At 48.7% G+C, this 16,723-nt stretch overlaps 1 protein-coding gene across 1 annotated transcript in view; it reads right to left on the reverse strand.

Annotated features, from left to right (window-relative positions):
• Rcc1l (RCC1 like) overlaps nt 1-15,938 on the reverse strand; it is a 30,812-nt gene extending 14,874 nt beyond the window's left edge. Inside the window, exons 1-7 of the mRNA XM_059249438.1 lie at nt 15,570-15,938; nt 9,781-9,910; nt 6,814-6,942; nt 5,934-6,000; nt 5,467-5,518; nt 4,060-4,144; nt 2,399-2,580 (exon numbers count right to left, since the gene is read on the reverse strand). Coding sequence (XP_059105421.1) covers nt 2,399-2,580; nt 4,060-4,144; nt 5,467-5,518; nt 5,934-6,000; nt 6,814-6,942; nt 9,781-9,910; nt 15,570-15,884 — 960 coding nt within the window. The 5' untranslated portion in view covers nt 15,885-15,938. The remainder of the gene's footprint in view (nt 1-2,398; nt 2,581-4,059; nt 4,145-5,466; nt 5,519-5,933; nt 6,001-6,813; nt 6,943-9,780; nt 9,911-15,569) is intronic.
• Nucleotides 15,939-16,723: the final 785 nt, after the last annotated feature.

The raw sequence follows: 16,723 nt of genomic DNA on the forward strand, positions 1-16,723 counted from the left end.
TTTTTATTTATTTTATGTATCTATTTATTATTGTATGTGTACATACACATGCACACATGACACAGAGCACAATGGAGGTCAGAGGACAACTCATGAGAGTCAGATCTCTGTTGTCACAGAGATCAAACTCAGGTTGTAAGTCTTGGTGGCAAGTCCCTCTACCTGCTGGGCCATGTCACCAGTCTGCAACCTCTGTAAATGAACCAAAACCTACTAAACTGAATCAAAAAAATATTATGTTGGGGGAAAAAATTACTAAATTGCACACACTTCATATTCGTGAGTAACAATTTATAAATTATACTTTTATTATTAAGAACTGGACATTAGCAAGCTGGGCATGGTGATATACACCTTAAATCCCAGCAACTGGGAGGCAGAGGCAGACAGATCTCTGAGTTCAGCTAGCCTGGTATACAGTGAGAATTCCAGAACAGCCAGGGCTACTCAAAAAAATAAATAATTAATTAAATAATTAAATACCAAGAACTGGCCATAAGCAAGTAACATCAGTGATGAATAGAAAGGTATTAGTTATGGACTGGGACAGCTCAGTTGGGAAAGTGCTTACTATGCAAGTATAAGGACCTGAGTTCTAACTCATGCCCAAAACCCACGCACACAAAGAGCTGGGTGTGAGGGTATGCTCTGGTAATCCAAGCACAGGGGAGGTGGACACATGTCAGTCCCAGAATCCAGCCAACCGAGCCTAGTGAATGAGCCTCAGGTCTCAGGGAGGGACCCTGTCTCAAAAAAAATAAGGTAGCTGGGTGTTGGTGGCGCACACCTTTAATCCCAGCACTCGGGAGGCAGAAGCAGGTGGATCTCTGTGAGTTCAAGGCCAGCTTGGTCTACAGTGCAAGATCCAGGACAGGCACCAAAACTATACAGAGAAACCCTGTCTCAAGAGAAAAAAAAGGTGGATGGCTTCTGAGGTATGACAACTGAGGTTGTCCTCCGCCTACAGACAACACACACATACACACACACACACACACACATTCATATATAAAACACAACAAAAAAAGATGTTAGTTACCAAACAATCTCTACTTTTTGTTTATATTCAAAATCGTCCTTAATAAAAAGCTAAAGCCAGTCAGGCATAGCAGCACACACTTGCCATCCCAGAACTGGGGAGACTGACCATGAACCAGAGGCCAGCCTCAGTTACAGCCTTTATGTTTAGAGTCTGCATGCTCTGGAAGCTGTATTTTCTTTTAACTTGTTGAGGCAGGGTCTCATGTAGCCCAGGCTGGCCTCAAGAGCAGCTGAGATGCCCTTGAACTCCTCCTGCCTCCAACTCTTGAGTGCTGGGATTACAGGGGTACATCTCCATACCCAGCTTCTTCTGTTGTCTCACTATGCAGCCCAGGCTAACTCCCAGCTTGTCACCAAGCCTGACTACCTATATGCTACACTAAGGCAGAGGCACTCTAGGACATCGTGGGTACATGTGTACACTGCCTCATATCCCTGTTAGAAATAGGTGAGGGAAGCCAGGTGGTGGTAGCACACACCTTAATCCCAGCACTTGGGAGGCAAAGGCAGGCGGATCTCTGTGAGTTCGAGGCCAGCCTGGAGTTCCAGAACAGCTAAGACGATATAGAGAAACCCTGTCTCAAATCACCCCCATCCCAAAGAAGAAAGAAAGAAAGAAAGAAAGAAAGAAAGAAAGAAAGAAAGAAAGAAAGAAAGAAAGAAAGAAAGAAAGAAAGAAAAGGAGGAGAGACAAACTTAATCACTGTCTAAGTGGGATATGGTGTCTCTTGCCTGAAATGGCAGGACTCAGGAGGCAGAGGCAAGAAACGTGCTACAAGTTGAGGCCAGCCAGATCTGTGTAGCAAAACGGTCTCAAAGCACACACATCCTGGCTGGAGATGGCTCTGTGGTTAAAGTGCTTACCTGCAGCATGAGGACTGGGAGACTGGATTCTCAGAACCTATATACACGCCAGGTAGGCCGCGGCATGAGGACTGGAGACTGGATCCCCAGGAGGCTGCCTGTGACTCCAGCCTCTGAAGGCCAGCACAGAGGATACCCAGAGCGAGCTGGCCAGCACGACACCTTTACTGACAAGCTCTGGGTTGGATTAAAAGAGTCCCTTCCTCAATCAATATGATGGAAGAATAATCAACCACAGGCCTCCATGTACACATGTGCACACATGCAAAACACGCACGCACACCACACGCACACCACACCCACACACAAATGAAAAGCACACAAAAACAAAACAACACTGTCTTAAACCAGGGCCAGCTAGTCACAGTGGCTTCACACCTACTCTTCTTTGGGGGCTGGCTCTGAGGAGACAGCAGAGCAGAGGCAGTGTGACACCAGGCTACGCCTGAAGCACAGCTCTGCGGCGAAGCCTCTGCTCCCACTGGCTACACACCTGAGTGGAGTCTGTGACCGAGGCCAGCTGCAGGTACTCAGAATTTCCCCAGCCAAAGATACCGCCATCGGAGGACACGGCCAAGCAGCAATCACCGTAGGTGGCAACCTGGACAACCGTCACCCCAGCAAGGTCTCCGCCCAGCTTGGTGGGTGTGCTGGTGATGTTGTAGTGACCCAGGCCTGGCACAGTAGGAAACATGCATTAGGGACTTAGGGAAGGACAGGCACGTGGGTAGCACTTTACACCCAAGAGGACAAACAACAAAGCCGTAACCGGTATATTTTAAACACCCTAGGAACTTTCAGGTCTAAATCAAGTTGAAAGACTGAGGACAGGAAGATCATAAGTTCCAGGACAGCCTGGTCTATTCTGTAGTTCTAGAAATAGACCCTCAAGTCAGGTGGTGGTGGCGTACGCCTTTAATCTCAGCACTCGAGAGGCAGAGCCAGGCAGATCTCTGTGAGTTCAAGGCCAGCCTGGTCTACAGAGATCCAGGACAGGCACCAAAACTACACAGAGAAACCCTGTCTCCAAAAAAACAAAAAGAAAAGAAAAGAAAAGAAAAGAAAAGGAAAGAAAAGGAAAGGAAAGGAAAGGAAAGGAAAGGAAAGGAAAGGAAAGGAAAGAAAAGAAAAGAAAAGAAAAGAAAAGAAACAGACCCTCAAGAGATGTGGCAGTGCACACCTTTATTCCCAGCACTTGGGAGGCAGAGGCAGGAGGCGTCTGTGAATTTAAAGTCAGCCTGATCTACATAGCAAGTTTTAGTATAGCCAGAACTAAATAGAAAGACCCTATGTCAAAAAAGAAACAAAGGAAGAAAAGAGAGCAAACCCTCGAAACCCCCAAAAGTTAAGTCAGAAAATCTTGGAAGATGAACTAGCACTATATGATAAAGCTTTGAGTTTGCGTAAATTATAAGCAATTACTGTCTTTCTTCTATTGGCTGTTTTGGGGGTTGTAGTGCTGGGGATAGAGGAACCAGTGCGCTCCATCCCAGCCCTGTAAGAAGCAGTTTCTAACACTCTCTGGCCTTGCTGGGGGTACAGAAGCCAGGCACAGTGGCATGCACCTGTGGGCTCATGTGCACATAGGCTCAGCAGACTGAGGGAAGAGGCCACTGAGACCAGGAGGTAGAGACCACCCAGACAGCATGAGACCCTGTTGGGCCGCCAGCCAAAGCTCAGCACTGACCCACAGACTCCTGAGTAAACCAGGATCTCAGAGGAGCAGAAGCCCTGGCACCAGGCCAGGGCCAATGAAATGCCTTCCAGAGGAATGATCTCTAATGCAGGGCCTGGAGGTTCCCACAAATTACACTCAATAAAACACGAGTTCACAACCAAGTCACTGAGCCCCTGAGGGGATCGAGTACTACCAGCAGGAGTCAGCAGAGGCAACAGACAAGCCTGCTCCTCCAGACTCCAGTCGCTGGGATGAATGAGGCCCAGGGCTCCGCTACTGACCACAGTGCTGAGGAACCTCTGACACCTTCTTGGTTTGTTTCTATGGAAACCAGCAGCAAAAGGAACAGGAAAGGATGCAAAAGACAGCAGTCCCCAGAAGACCCAAATCTAGACCATGAGCCCTATAACCCACAATTGCTGCAGAGGCCACAGGCCAAGATCTTTCACCTCCCCAAGGGGGCAGCAAGCACCTACCTGTCTGTCCATCGGCACCCCATCCACAAGAATAGACTTCCCCTCTGTCTGTGAGGAACAGGCTGTGGTCCTGACCACAGACAACCTGGCAGACACAGAGACACAGTGCTGTTAGAGCCTATGCACCGGGTTGGGGCTGGGGCTGGGGCTGGGGCGGGGGACGGGGACTGGATCAGGTGGACTTGCCCCAGATCACCTTCACAGTTCACTCTCTCCATCAGCTCTTCCTTCCTCCACCCCCACACTGAGCTCCCATCTGCCCCTCCCCACCTTCCCTCTGTAACCTCAGCCCCTCCATCACCTTCCCTGTTGGAATCGGCTGTCTCTTGCCCCTTCACACTTCTCTGGAAGGCACTGTCCACCCCCTACCCCAGGCTTCCTTGCGGCCCCACACCACATTATGTCTACAGGACAGTAAGATACCACGCTTCTTTTCCTAACTCACAGGACAGCTGTTCTACCAGGAGCTGTGCTATGGCAACAGTCGAGACACCCTAGCTCAAATGGAACCACCGAAGTCTGGTGACTTACCCAAGTCACTTAGCAAGGAAATGGAGAAGCAGGGACTTGAACTCACATTCACTATGGCACTATGAAGCCAGTTCAAAAACTCCACTCTACTGCAACCTGAGTACTAAACCTGCTACATCCCCTTCACGCCTACCCTGCTCCTACATTCTAGCATCAGTTCTGGCCTGTGGTAAGTTAATTAATTTCTACTAATCTCTTCATCCAGTGTGCTGGCTAGTTTTAGGTCAACTTGACACAAGCCAGTCTTCAGAGAAGAGGGAGCTTCAGTTGAAAAAATGCCTCCAACATAAGAATGGGCTAAGCTTGGCATGGTGGGGCACATCTTTAATCCCAGAACTTGGGAGGCAAAGGCAGACAGATCTCTGAGCTCAAAGCTAGCTGGTCTACAGAGCGAGTTCCAGGTTAGGCAGTGTTACATAGACAAACCCTGTCTCAAAACCAAAATAAATAGGAAGGAAGGAAGGAAGGAAGGAAGGAAGGAAGGAAGGAAGGAAGGAAGGAAGGATTATGTCATAAGCAAGCCTATGAGCATCCCTGGGCTGGTGGTCCTGGGTTCTATAAGAAAACTAGCTGAGCAAGCCATGTGGAGCAAGCCAGTAAGTAAGCAGTATCCCTCCATGGCCTCTGCATCAGCTCCTGCCTCCAGGTTCCTGCCCTGTTTGAGTTCCTGTCCTGACTTCCCTCAATGATGAACAGTGATGTGGACGCCTATGCCAAATAAACCTTTTCCTTCCCAAGTTGCTTATGGTCATGGTGTTTCATCACAGCGACAGTACCCCTAAGACATCCAGAGAAGCCCAATGACAAATGTGACATCCCCCTGTGCACCTTGCAACCTTTCAACAGGCCTGGAGGTCCTCGACCCAAGCCTCTTACCTGAACCACCTGTCCATCAAAGTCCTGCATCCTGTGCACTCTGTGACTCTCACTGCAGCCAGGAACAAAGCGGAGAGAAGCCACGAAGGCAGGCAGTCATGAGCACCGCGCAGGCTGGGCCCCACCCAGGACCCTACCTCCTGCCCTCCCCACCTGCACAGTCATGTCCCCACCTGCTCAAGGTCAAATGGGGGGGGGGGCAGTTAGCTGAGGTTGCCTCATTTGCAGCTTTTAATTATGGGTGTGGGTATGTACACAAGTGTGCGGTATCCTTGGAGGCCACAGACCTGGTGTCTCCTGGAACTAGAGTTACAGGTGATTGTGAGCCACACACACACACACACACACACACACACACCCCTCCCTCCTCAGCATTAAGGACCCCATCCTGCACTCAGGCGCGCATCCAGGGTGTTGAGAGGCCTTCAGGCTCCCACAGTGTGGGGGAAGCAGCGCTGTTGACTCACCTGTAGACTTCATCCTCCACCACCTTCCGTCCGCACTGCCCGTGGGAATTGTTCCCCATGCTGAAGACTGAAGCACAGCCCTGCCGTCAGTCAGCTCTAAGGGTTCCAGGGCCCCACCACAGCTGGAGCCGAGCGGCTAACACAGGCAGTCCTGGCCCGCTCCCTGTCCCACACTGCAGCCTCTGCAGCAGCCCATGAGTGTGGCAGGGCCAGGGCATGCTTTTCCTCTAGACCCGCTTCTACCTCCAGGGACTGAAGACAATCAATCACTCTGAGCCCAAGAGAACTGCAATCAGGGAAGAAACCAGTGATAGACGCCCCTTCTGTTCAGCGGGGCATTTGAGACTAATAATGTTTCCACAGTGACCACTGTTAACATGCTCATAACCTACAAAGACACTCAGACATAAACATATACACACAATTAAAAATAAAATCTTAAAAAAAAAAAAGCCGGGGATGCCGAGATGGTTTGGCAGTTAGGAGATCTTGCTGCTCATCTGGAGGACCTGAGTTCAGTTCCCAGCACCCACACTGGGCAATCACAACCACCCAGCTCCAGAGGATCTGATACAGTTTCCTGGCCTCTGCAAGGACCACACATATATAGTATACACTCAAATATACACAAATAAAAATTAAAAATAAATCTTGGGGAAAAAAAAATCAAGGGCTGAGGTAGAGTTCAGTGGTAGAGTAGGTAACAGCTTTCGAAACAGCGGGGAGCGCAAGGGTTAGCAAGTCTGCCCAACACTACCCTCCAGAGCCCCCCAGGAGTCTGCTGGGAACACCATGTCACACCAAGCAGGAGATGCCCAATAGCAAAGCTGGTTTCCAAGACGCCCTCACCTCCTCCTCAGCCCTCAGCAGGACCACTCACCACCTTCTCTGTCCGTCAGGATAAGGGAGTGCGCTCGACCGCAGGACACCTGCAACACCTTCGTCTCCTGAGCTCTGTCGAGGGGCAGCGGGACAGGCGAGGGTTCCAAAACGTACTCATAGCCCCTGGCTGCACAGGAGCGCCAGTCACAACGCGGCCGCTGATTCAGTCACATCAGCTCTTACAGAGCCCTGACTGTCCAACCTCACTGCTACACACAGGAAGGGACCCAGACAGCCACAGCTCAGAAGCACGCACACCACAGACAAGGCTAGCCTAGGAAGCCCAGCTCCTAGCCTGCCCTCCCACACTACTGCCTCCCCACCACAGGCAGGTCCCGAACACTGTACCCGTCTCCTGAAAGAAATCTCCAGGACTGGGGCGGAAGCTCAGTGTTTTCCTAGCATACACAAAGCCCCAGGCTCCATCCCCAGCACCACATAAATCCCAGAGGCAAGGAGATCCAAAGTCAAGGTCACCCTTAGCTAAGCAGTGAGTTCAAAACCAGCCTGGGCTACATGAAACCCCATCTTAAAGAAAAGACATCTTGAAAGCTGGCCCTAATAGTCCCAGAACTCAGGAGGCTGAGGCAGGAGAGCTACAGATTGAGACCTAGTTTCAATAAAACCTGAATAAATCAATCAATCTCATGGGCTGAAAATAATCTAGCGGCACAAGGCCCTGAGTTTGATCATCAGCAACATACACACACACACACACACACACACACACACACACACACACACACACACAGAATTAAATTAAACTAAAACTGTGAGAGGGGAAGAAATAGTCTAAAAGCACTAAAGAATGACTAGAAAACAATTTTTTCAGATAGAGTGCCACAGCTGCACAGTGACACACACCTATAATCCCAGCGCTCAGGATACAAAGGCCAACCAGAAAAAACGGCACAGCTGGTAAAGGCGCTTGCCACCGAGCCTGGCAACCCGAGCTCAGTCCTCAGGACTCACATGGTAGAGAGAGAGAATCACCTCCCTCGAGTGGGCCTCTGACCTCAGCACACACAGCATGACACATGTGCCCCCTTCACACACACCCAAACTAAACGTATAAAAATGAGAGGTGGAGAAAGGAGGCAGAGGCAGGAGGATCACGAGTGCGAGGCCAGCCTCATCTACACAGCAAATCCTCTTGCCTCTACTTCCCAAGCCCTGGGACTGTAGATGCACACCCACAGTTAAGCTGCATGGCGATGGAACCCAGGGCTTTGTGCATGCTGGGTAAGGACCGTAACACCAGAGCCACGGCCACAGCCTTCTACTCCTGTTCTTACAACACGGCCAGATCATTCTACTGAGTGGGTGCACACGCCTTTAATCCCAGCTCTCTAGAAACAGAGGCCAAGTGGTTCTCTGTAAGTCCAAAGCCAACCTGGTCTACACAGCAAGTTCCAGTCCAATAGGCTACCTAGTGAGATCCTGTCTCAAAAATAATAATTAAAAAAAAAAAAGCACTTTAAATTATTTCTAACTTTTTACTGTTGTTTTGAGACAGGGTCTCACACTGTAGCCCTGGCTAGCCTAGAACTATGTAGACCAGGCTGACCTCAAACTCAGAGACCTGCCTGCCTCTGCCTTTCAAGTGCTGGGATTTAAGATGTGCACCACTACCACCCCGCCTGTTCTGATACTTTTTTAAAGATTTATTTTTAATTATGTGTATGTGCATGTCTCTCTGTGTTGTGTGCACACGAGTGTGGTGTCTGAGGAGACCAGAGGAGGGTGCTGGACCCTCTGGAGCTGAAGTTACAAACAGTTCTGAGCTGCCTGACAGGGGCTGGAAACCAGACTTGGGGTCTCTAGAAGAACAGTACACACTCGGTAACTGCCAAGCCATCTCTGCAGGCCCTCCCTCTAACAAAACCAAAGTTTCAAGTGCCGGCAGTAAAGCCTCCCTCTTAAGGTTTTCAGTCAACTTTTTAACTTTTTTAAACTTTCTCTTAGTGAATACAGCTACTCATGTGCCACAGTATGCACGTGGCAGTCAGAGGACAACTTGAGGAATCAGTTTTCTCCTTCTGCTACCTTGGTCCCAAGGGATCAAACTCAGGTTTTCCGGCTTGGCAGCAAGCACCGTGACCCACTGAGCCATCTCGACAGCCCACACTGTAGCCATTTCAGAATGCTAAGGGACAACAGGGTCAGTGAACAGCAAGTGCTCGTCTCTTTTTGCCTAAACATTCCGTGTCATTAGCAAAGAGACTGAAAAATAATTTAATCCAGGAGTTGCAGACATCCCTAAGATTCTATCTCGTTTGGGTTTGGGTTGCTGTCTTGTTTTGTTTTGTTTTGATGAGTGCTGTCTGCATGTATGTCTGCACACCAGAAGAGGGCACCAGATCTCATTACAGATGGTTGTGAGTCACCATGTGGGTGCTGGGAATTGAACTCAGGACCTCTGGAAGGGCAGCCAGTGCTCTTAACAGTTGACCCATTTCTCCAACCCCGCTGTCTTGTTTTGTTTTGAGACAGGTCTCAAGTAATCTAGACTGACCTCAAACTCACTATAAGGCTAAGGATGACTTTGAACTCCTGACCCTCCTGCCTCCACCTCCAGAGGGCCGGATTTCAGGTGTGCACCACCACACTTGGCTTCAGCCCTTAAGTTTTTTTTTTTTTGTTTGTTTGTTTTTTTGGTTTTTGAGACAGGGTTTCTCTGTGTAGCTTTGCGTCTTTCCTGGAACTCACTCAGTAGCCCACGCTGGCCTCGAACTCACAGAGATCCACCTGCCTCTGCCTCCCAAGTGCTGGGATTAAAGGCGTGTGCCACCACCACCGGCCCAGCCCTTAAGTTTTTGATACAGGATATCACTATGTAGCCAGGCGGGCCTCAAACTCCAGCTCCTCCTCCCTCCCTCGGCCTCTCCCTTGCTGGGATTAGAGGCGTACATCAACACACCCTCTTTATCTGCTGTTGTAGTTTATGGCAAGGATACCTGCTTACTTTTATCCTTCCGGCTCCTGTGGAATCCAAGCTGAGAGTCTTTGTTGAGTCCCATACCCCAAACTTTCGTAATATCCTTGGTTTTAGAGGACAGCAGTGTGAATCCATAGCCACAGGCAGCAGAGGAGATCTGAAAAAGAGTTCCCACAATGCACCACAGATTGAGTTGTGACGTCAGCTCTTCCAGCAAGAAGTGACAAGCTATTTACACACACTGATGTACTTCCCACAGCTACTGGGATTCACCCCTCGTCTGCTAAGCAAGGCCATCATCTTTTTTTTTTCTGTACACACACAGCATGCACTGGGTACTCTCATCTCACCCACCATGCCACAGTCCAGCATGGCAGCCAACAGAAGGTCTTAGTGTGAATCTTGGCCCCACCCCTTACCAGCTGTGTACCTTGAGATGGATTATTTATCCTCTCTAGATAGTTCTAAAACAGGAAAACAAGACCCCGCCAGATGACTCAGAAGGTAAAGGTAACTTGCCATTTAAACTTGGTAATCCGAGTTCAATCCCCAGAACCATATGGTGGAAGGAGAACTGACCTCTGTCCTCTGACCTCTACGCGTGTGATATGGCACACAAGCATGTGCAAATACATGTATACATACACACACACACACACACACACACACACACACAGAAAAATGAATGAATGTTCAAAATTTTTAAAGGAAATGAGGGGCTGGAGAGATGGCTCAGTAGGCAAGAGTAGGTAAGAGTGCTTGTTCTGCAAGCACGTGGACCTGAGTTCAGATCCCCGGCACTCATGTCGAAGTCGGGCATGGCTGCATGTGCTATCTGTGACCTCGGTTATGGGGCAGAGACAGGAGAATCCCAGGAGTTCACTGGCCAGTCCAGTCAGCCCAGCAAGATCAAGGGCTTCAGGTTCAGTGAGGGACCCTGTCTCAAGAGAATAATGCCGAGAGCTATAGAGGAAGACAGTCTGGGCTCTGCATGGGCATGCATGGGCACATGCATCTACAAGCACACACAAAAAATGATACAACAAAAACACTCCTCTCATTGGGTTGTTGCCAAGAAGAAATGAGTTGATACCTCCAAAGCCTTTACAGTAAACAGCACCTGACTTAGTGTGCAGAGTGTCTCACTCCAGAGGGCTGCCTGTGCTACACTGCCACCTCAACCTGTGGCCACGCAGAGGAATTGCCATGGCTACCGTGAACTTGACACGTTAACAGCGCCCACACCTTCGTTCAGTCTTTCACCTACACTATCACTGGTCCTCACTTTCACTGACGGGGGGGGGGGGACGGGGACACGGGGACGGACGACGGATGACGACACGGGACAGACACACACACTCAACTTGAGATGGAAACTTCACCTCTGGTGGGAGCGCTAATCCTAGTTGGGGCCAGAAGTAACCCAAGCCCAGGGTTTATTCTAGAATCAATCGTCTCCACACTACCCAGAGTGACTACACTCCCAGCTAGCAGGGGTTGATGTCCCCACATCCTAGCATACATTATGAACTCCTTAGCCTAATGTCACCCCACTATCTCTCAGCTGTTATCAGAGACCCCCTCAGAGACTTCCTCAGAGAACCCCTTTGAACCTCACTGAATCCTAAACAAAAATGCCAGAGTACCACTCTTCATAATCCTCCTGCCTCAGCCTAACTGCTATCTTTACAGGCGTGTGCCACAACTGGCCAGGAACATATTTTTTTTAATTCTAGCTAATTATTTCTTTTTAATTATTATTTTTATTTGTGTGTCTGTGTCTCTATGTGCATTCGGGTACCCTCAGAGTCCAGAAAAGGTGCTGGATTTCCTAAAGCTGGAGTTACAGGTGACTGTGAGCAACCCCACTGGGGTTCTGGGAAGTGAACTCAGGTGCTCTACAGCAGAACACACTGTTAAATGCTGAACCACCTCCACAGCTTCATAGCTAAACATGTTATTAAAATTTGTTGCCAGGTGGTGGTGGCGCATGCCTTTAATCCCAGCATTCAAAAGGCAGAGGCAGGAAGATCTCTAATGAATTCAAGGCCAGTCTGGGCTACAGAGCAAGTTCCAAGGACAGCCAAGGACAGAGAGAAACCCTCTCTTGGGGGAAAAAAAATATTTAAAAAAAAGATTAAAAAAAACAACTTTTTAATCATGTCATTCAAAAGTGACATGTCAGCAGGGTAGAGGCAGGCGGCTCTCTGAATTTAAGGCCAGCCTGGTCTACAGAGTGAGTTCCAGGACAGTTGGAATTGCACAAAGTGACATGCCCCCCTTTTCACCTTGTGACAGTTTCCCTTCCAAGATTCATACAAGACATGTACACCACCACCCTTCTGCTCAAAACACTTCAGTTTTTGGTCTCCTAGAGCCACCGTACTTCTGATACAGCTTGAGATCCACAGAAATGATCTACATGGGAGGCTGAAGCTAAGTGGACTACAGGAGGGGGAAAAGATTTGGGTTCAATCCCCAGCACCACATAGCTGCTCACAACTGTCTGTAGCTCCAGTTCCACAGGATCCGATGCCCTCTTCTGACCTCTGTGGCACCAGGCATGCAAGTGATACACAAACAAACACACAAGCAAAACATCATACACACACAGAAGAAAAAAAAAACTATGCCCAGAGCCAGGCAGTTTGTGGTGCACGCCTTTAAACCTGGCACTAGGAAGGAACTCTGAGAGTTTGAGGCAGCACAGCCAGGGCTATTACACAGAGAAACCCTGTCACCACGATTATGCCTAGCACATGACGATTATTCTCACGCTTAGTGAGTCTTGTTTATTTAACACTCAACAAATATTTGATGGGCACATAATATCATTTAATCTATTCATGTGTGAAAGGCTTTGAACGGATTCTAACAGCGTCAGCTAAAGTGAGAACCTGACAGGATGGCATACCAGGGGGACTTCAGCCACAGTCTATGAAGAGGTTCATAGATGTCTTCCCAAGAAGCAAGAATTGGACTAGACAAGACTGGATCTGGTGGCACACACCTGCAATCCCAGTGTGAAGGATATGAAGCAGGGGGATCACAACTTTTAAGTCAGTCTGGACTACACTCTTGAGATTGAGATAATAAAAATAAAATAAAAATAAAAAATGTTATCTCTTACTAATTCAATTTAACACTGTTCTAAAAGTTCACCCATTAAATCAAGCAAGGAAAAGAAAATAAGCATCCAGGGCTGGAGAGATGATGGCTCACTGGTTAAGAGCACTGGCTGCTCATCCAGAGGATCTGAGTTCAATTCCCAGCACCCACATGGTAGGTAGCTCACGGCCATCTGTAATTGCAGTCACAGAGGATCTGACACACATTTCTGGTCTCCAAGGGCACTGCATGAATGTGGTACACAGACACACAGGCAGGCAGAACACCCTTCCACATAAAAATAAAAGGTTAAAAAACATTGAGAAAAAGAAAAAAAAAAACAAAATAAGCATCCAATTAGAAACAAGGACATTAAACTGCCTCTATTCACAGGCTACCTGCTCATAAAAAAACACTAGGAGCCGGGCGTGGTGACGCATTCCTTTAATCCCAGCACTCAGAAGGCAGAGTTGAGTGGATCTCTGTGAGCTTGAGGTCAACCTGGTCTACAAAGTGAGTTCCAGGACACCTAGAGCTACATAAAAGAGGGACTCTGTCTTGAAAAACCAAAAACAAACAAACAAAAACAGGCTGGGGGGGAGATAGCTTAGTGGTTAAGAGCATTTCTAGTCCTTTCAGAGGACCCAGGTTTGATTCCCAGCACCTACCATGGAGGCTCACAACTCCAGCAGGCTTTCTTTTGGGCCACCAACCAGCTCCCAAATCAGGACACCGAGACTTATGAGTTATGAACACTCAGCCTTATCTTATGCTTGTCCCGCTAACTCTTATAACTGAAATTAACCTGTTTCTCTTCATCTGTGTTTTGCCTCAAGGCTTTTTACCTTTCTTTCCTTCTGTGTGTCCTACTCTGTGTCGGGCTGGCTGACTGCTGCCTGACCCCAGGCATTTCTCTCTCGTTCTCTCTCTCTTTTCTCTCCTCCTATCTATTCTCTCTGTGCGGCAGCCCCAGCTATCCCCTACTGTCTAGCTATGAGCTATCCAGCTTTTTATTAAACCAATCAGGTGCCTTAGGCAGGCAAAGCAACACATCTTTATATCTTGTTAAACAAATGCAGCATAAACAAATGTAACACGTCTTTACATAGTTAAAGTAATATTCCACAACACACAACCATCTGCAATCCAGTTCTACAGGCTCTAACGCCCTCTTCTGGCCTCCATGGGTACCAGGCACACAAGTAATACAGACATGCATGTACGTAACACCATACACATTAAAAGAAAAAAACAAAACTAAAATCTATAGAACCATTTAACAAGTTTGGCAAAGTCACAAGGTAGAAGATTGATATTTAAAAAAACAAACACAAAAAAAACCTGTAGGGCTGGAGGTATAGTTCAGTGGTAGAAGGCTTGCCTAACATGACACAATCCTGGGTTTGATTTCCACCACTTAAACAATAACAAAACTATACTTCTTCTTTTTCTTCTTCTTCTTCTTCTTCTTCTTCTTCTTCTTCTTCTTCTTCTTAACAATAACAAAACTATACTTCTTCTTCTTCTTCTTCTTCTTCTTCTTCTTCTTTTTTTTTTTTTTTAAAGTTTTTGAGACAGGGTTTCTTTGTGTAGTTTTTTGGTGCCTGTCGTGGATCCTCGCTCTGTAGACCAGGCTGGCCTCAAACTCACAGAGATCCGCCTGCCTCTGCCTCCTGAGTGCTGGGATTAAAGGTGTGAGCCACCACCGCCCAGCAAAACTACACTTCTATAAAGTATCAATAAATACTCCCAAAAGAAAGGGTGTGTGTTTGTTTTCAACTAAAGATACTAGCAAAACCAGGTAGCTACAAGCAAAAACATACAGACCCTCATCTCACAAAACCAACCCAAGGGTGGGGATGTAGCTCAGTTGATAAAGTGCTTGCATGGCATGCATAAAAAGCCCTGGGTTCCATCCCCAGCACCACTTCAGCCAGAAACGGTAGCACACAGCTGTAACCTCAGCATCCTGAAGGTAGAGACAGGGTCTCACTGTGAAGCCTAAGCCCACCTGCAACTTGTGACAATCCTCACAAGTTGTCTCAACCACGTCCAAGTCCTGGGATTACAGGTGTTGGCCACCACAGCAGACCTACTGAGCCCTTTTTACATGTAAGCCCCTTCAGAGGCACCACGTGCTGCCTCCCATCTTCTCTAACTCCTCAGACTGACATTTCCCATGTTCATTGATCACTGACTCCAGCCAAAACATCCCTGACTCTGAATCTTCCTTCCTCCCCTAACTTAACTCATGGAGTCTCTCTAGCCTGAGTACAAATACCATCATTTACACGCTACCAGCTGAGAGGGGTCTTGGACCTTACTGAACCTCTCTGGAACTCCCTTTCATGCCCTGTAACTGGGAGGTGAGACTCCCGGGGTGCTGAGCAAATGATCCAAGACGGGCAGACTATCTGGTGTGGTTATCAACCTACACAATCAGGCAAGAAAAATAAATAAAAACGAAGACACCAAACTTTCTGTAGCCACAAGCAAACCGCACACAGAAAATGCGAAGACACAAAAATCTACAGAAGTGAGCTCAGCAGTCAAAGGCAGGGGACTGAGATAAACAATCTTCTTGGCAGCCACTCCCGCATGCCTTCCTCCACAAAGCCCAGGAACTAGGAGGTCATGCTCCCGGAAGTCCGGCCGCGGAGGGAAGACAGTCCCCTAAAGGGAGCCCGCAGGGATGCCGGCGCCCTCACCTTATGGTCCAGCTCCAGGCGGTAGGGTACCGGCTGGATCCTGCGTCGGGGCCGCAGGCCGGCGCGGGGTTCGGGCCCCGAGGCCGGCACCACGAAGCTGGGCACGCCGAGAGCCCCCGAGAAGCTGAAGCCCCATACGAAGACGCGGTCGGCGCGGGCCGCGCGCTCGCCCACGTACTGGAACACGGGAGCGTCGACTTCGGCCTCGGCCGCCTCTCGCCGGCTCCGTGAGCGCCCGGCCGGTCTCCAGTGCTCGCGGGCCGGTGCGGGCCACCTCAGCCGCCGCCCCAGAAGAGTCCCGGCCGCCGCCAGCATTCTCCGCTTCACGCCTTAACCGCTTATGGGCGCGGCCATCTTGCGTCACCTTTGACCCCCCCTGGCCCGGCGGAAGTAGATGCGGCCATGCTTACTACTGGCTGAAGGCGAAGTGCTTAGGGAAATGCAGCCATATTTACTATTGGCAGGTGGTAAAGACTCTGAGAAGGTCCAACCAGGACTACTCCTAGGTGAAAACAAAGTGTGTGAGGAGTCTGTGGCCTTACCATCGTTATCCATGAGCAGGGGCCTTAAATGAGTGTCCCAGTGTGAACTGTTGCCCTATGCTTCTTCCTGACACTTTTCAAATTTTTTTTGGTGTGGAATGATTTCTGTGGTGCGAGGAATTGAACCCAGGACCTCACACATACTCAGGGTATAGGCTAACACCGAACCACTCTCCCAGCCCCAGGAATTGTTTTTATAAATACTGAAAGGAGGTAGAGGAAGTGTTCTAGATGCTATCTCATGGGAGCAAAAATGGGGAACAGTAGCTGGGTATAGAGGCTCATGCCTGTCACCCCAATTCTGAGGCTGAGGCAGAAATGTTGCTGCAAATTGGAAGCCAGCCTGGAACAGAGGGAAGCTATTAGTATGGTTTTTGTTGGCTTGCTTGAGACAGGGTCTCCTTATTTAGCCATCATTAGCCTGGAACTTGCAGTGTAGACCAGGTTAGCCTCAAATTCAGAGGTCCAACTGCCTCTGCCTCCGAGGGGTAAAATTAAAAGTGTGTGCCACCACACCCAGCACTGGTCAGTTGATGTATTTTATTTTGGCGACTTTATTTCATGTATATGGTTGTTTTGCCTGCATGTATGTCTGTGCACCGTGTGTATGGT

This window comes from Peromyscus eremicus, chromosome 23 (genome assembly GCF_949786415.1).
Source record: "Peromyscus eremicus chromosome 23, PerEre_H2_v1, whole genome shotgun sequence".
Lineage (NCBI taxonomy): Eukaryota > Metazoa > Chordata > Mammalia > Rodentia > Cricetidae > Peromyscus > Peromyscus eremicus.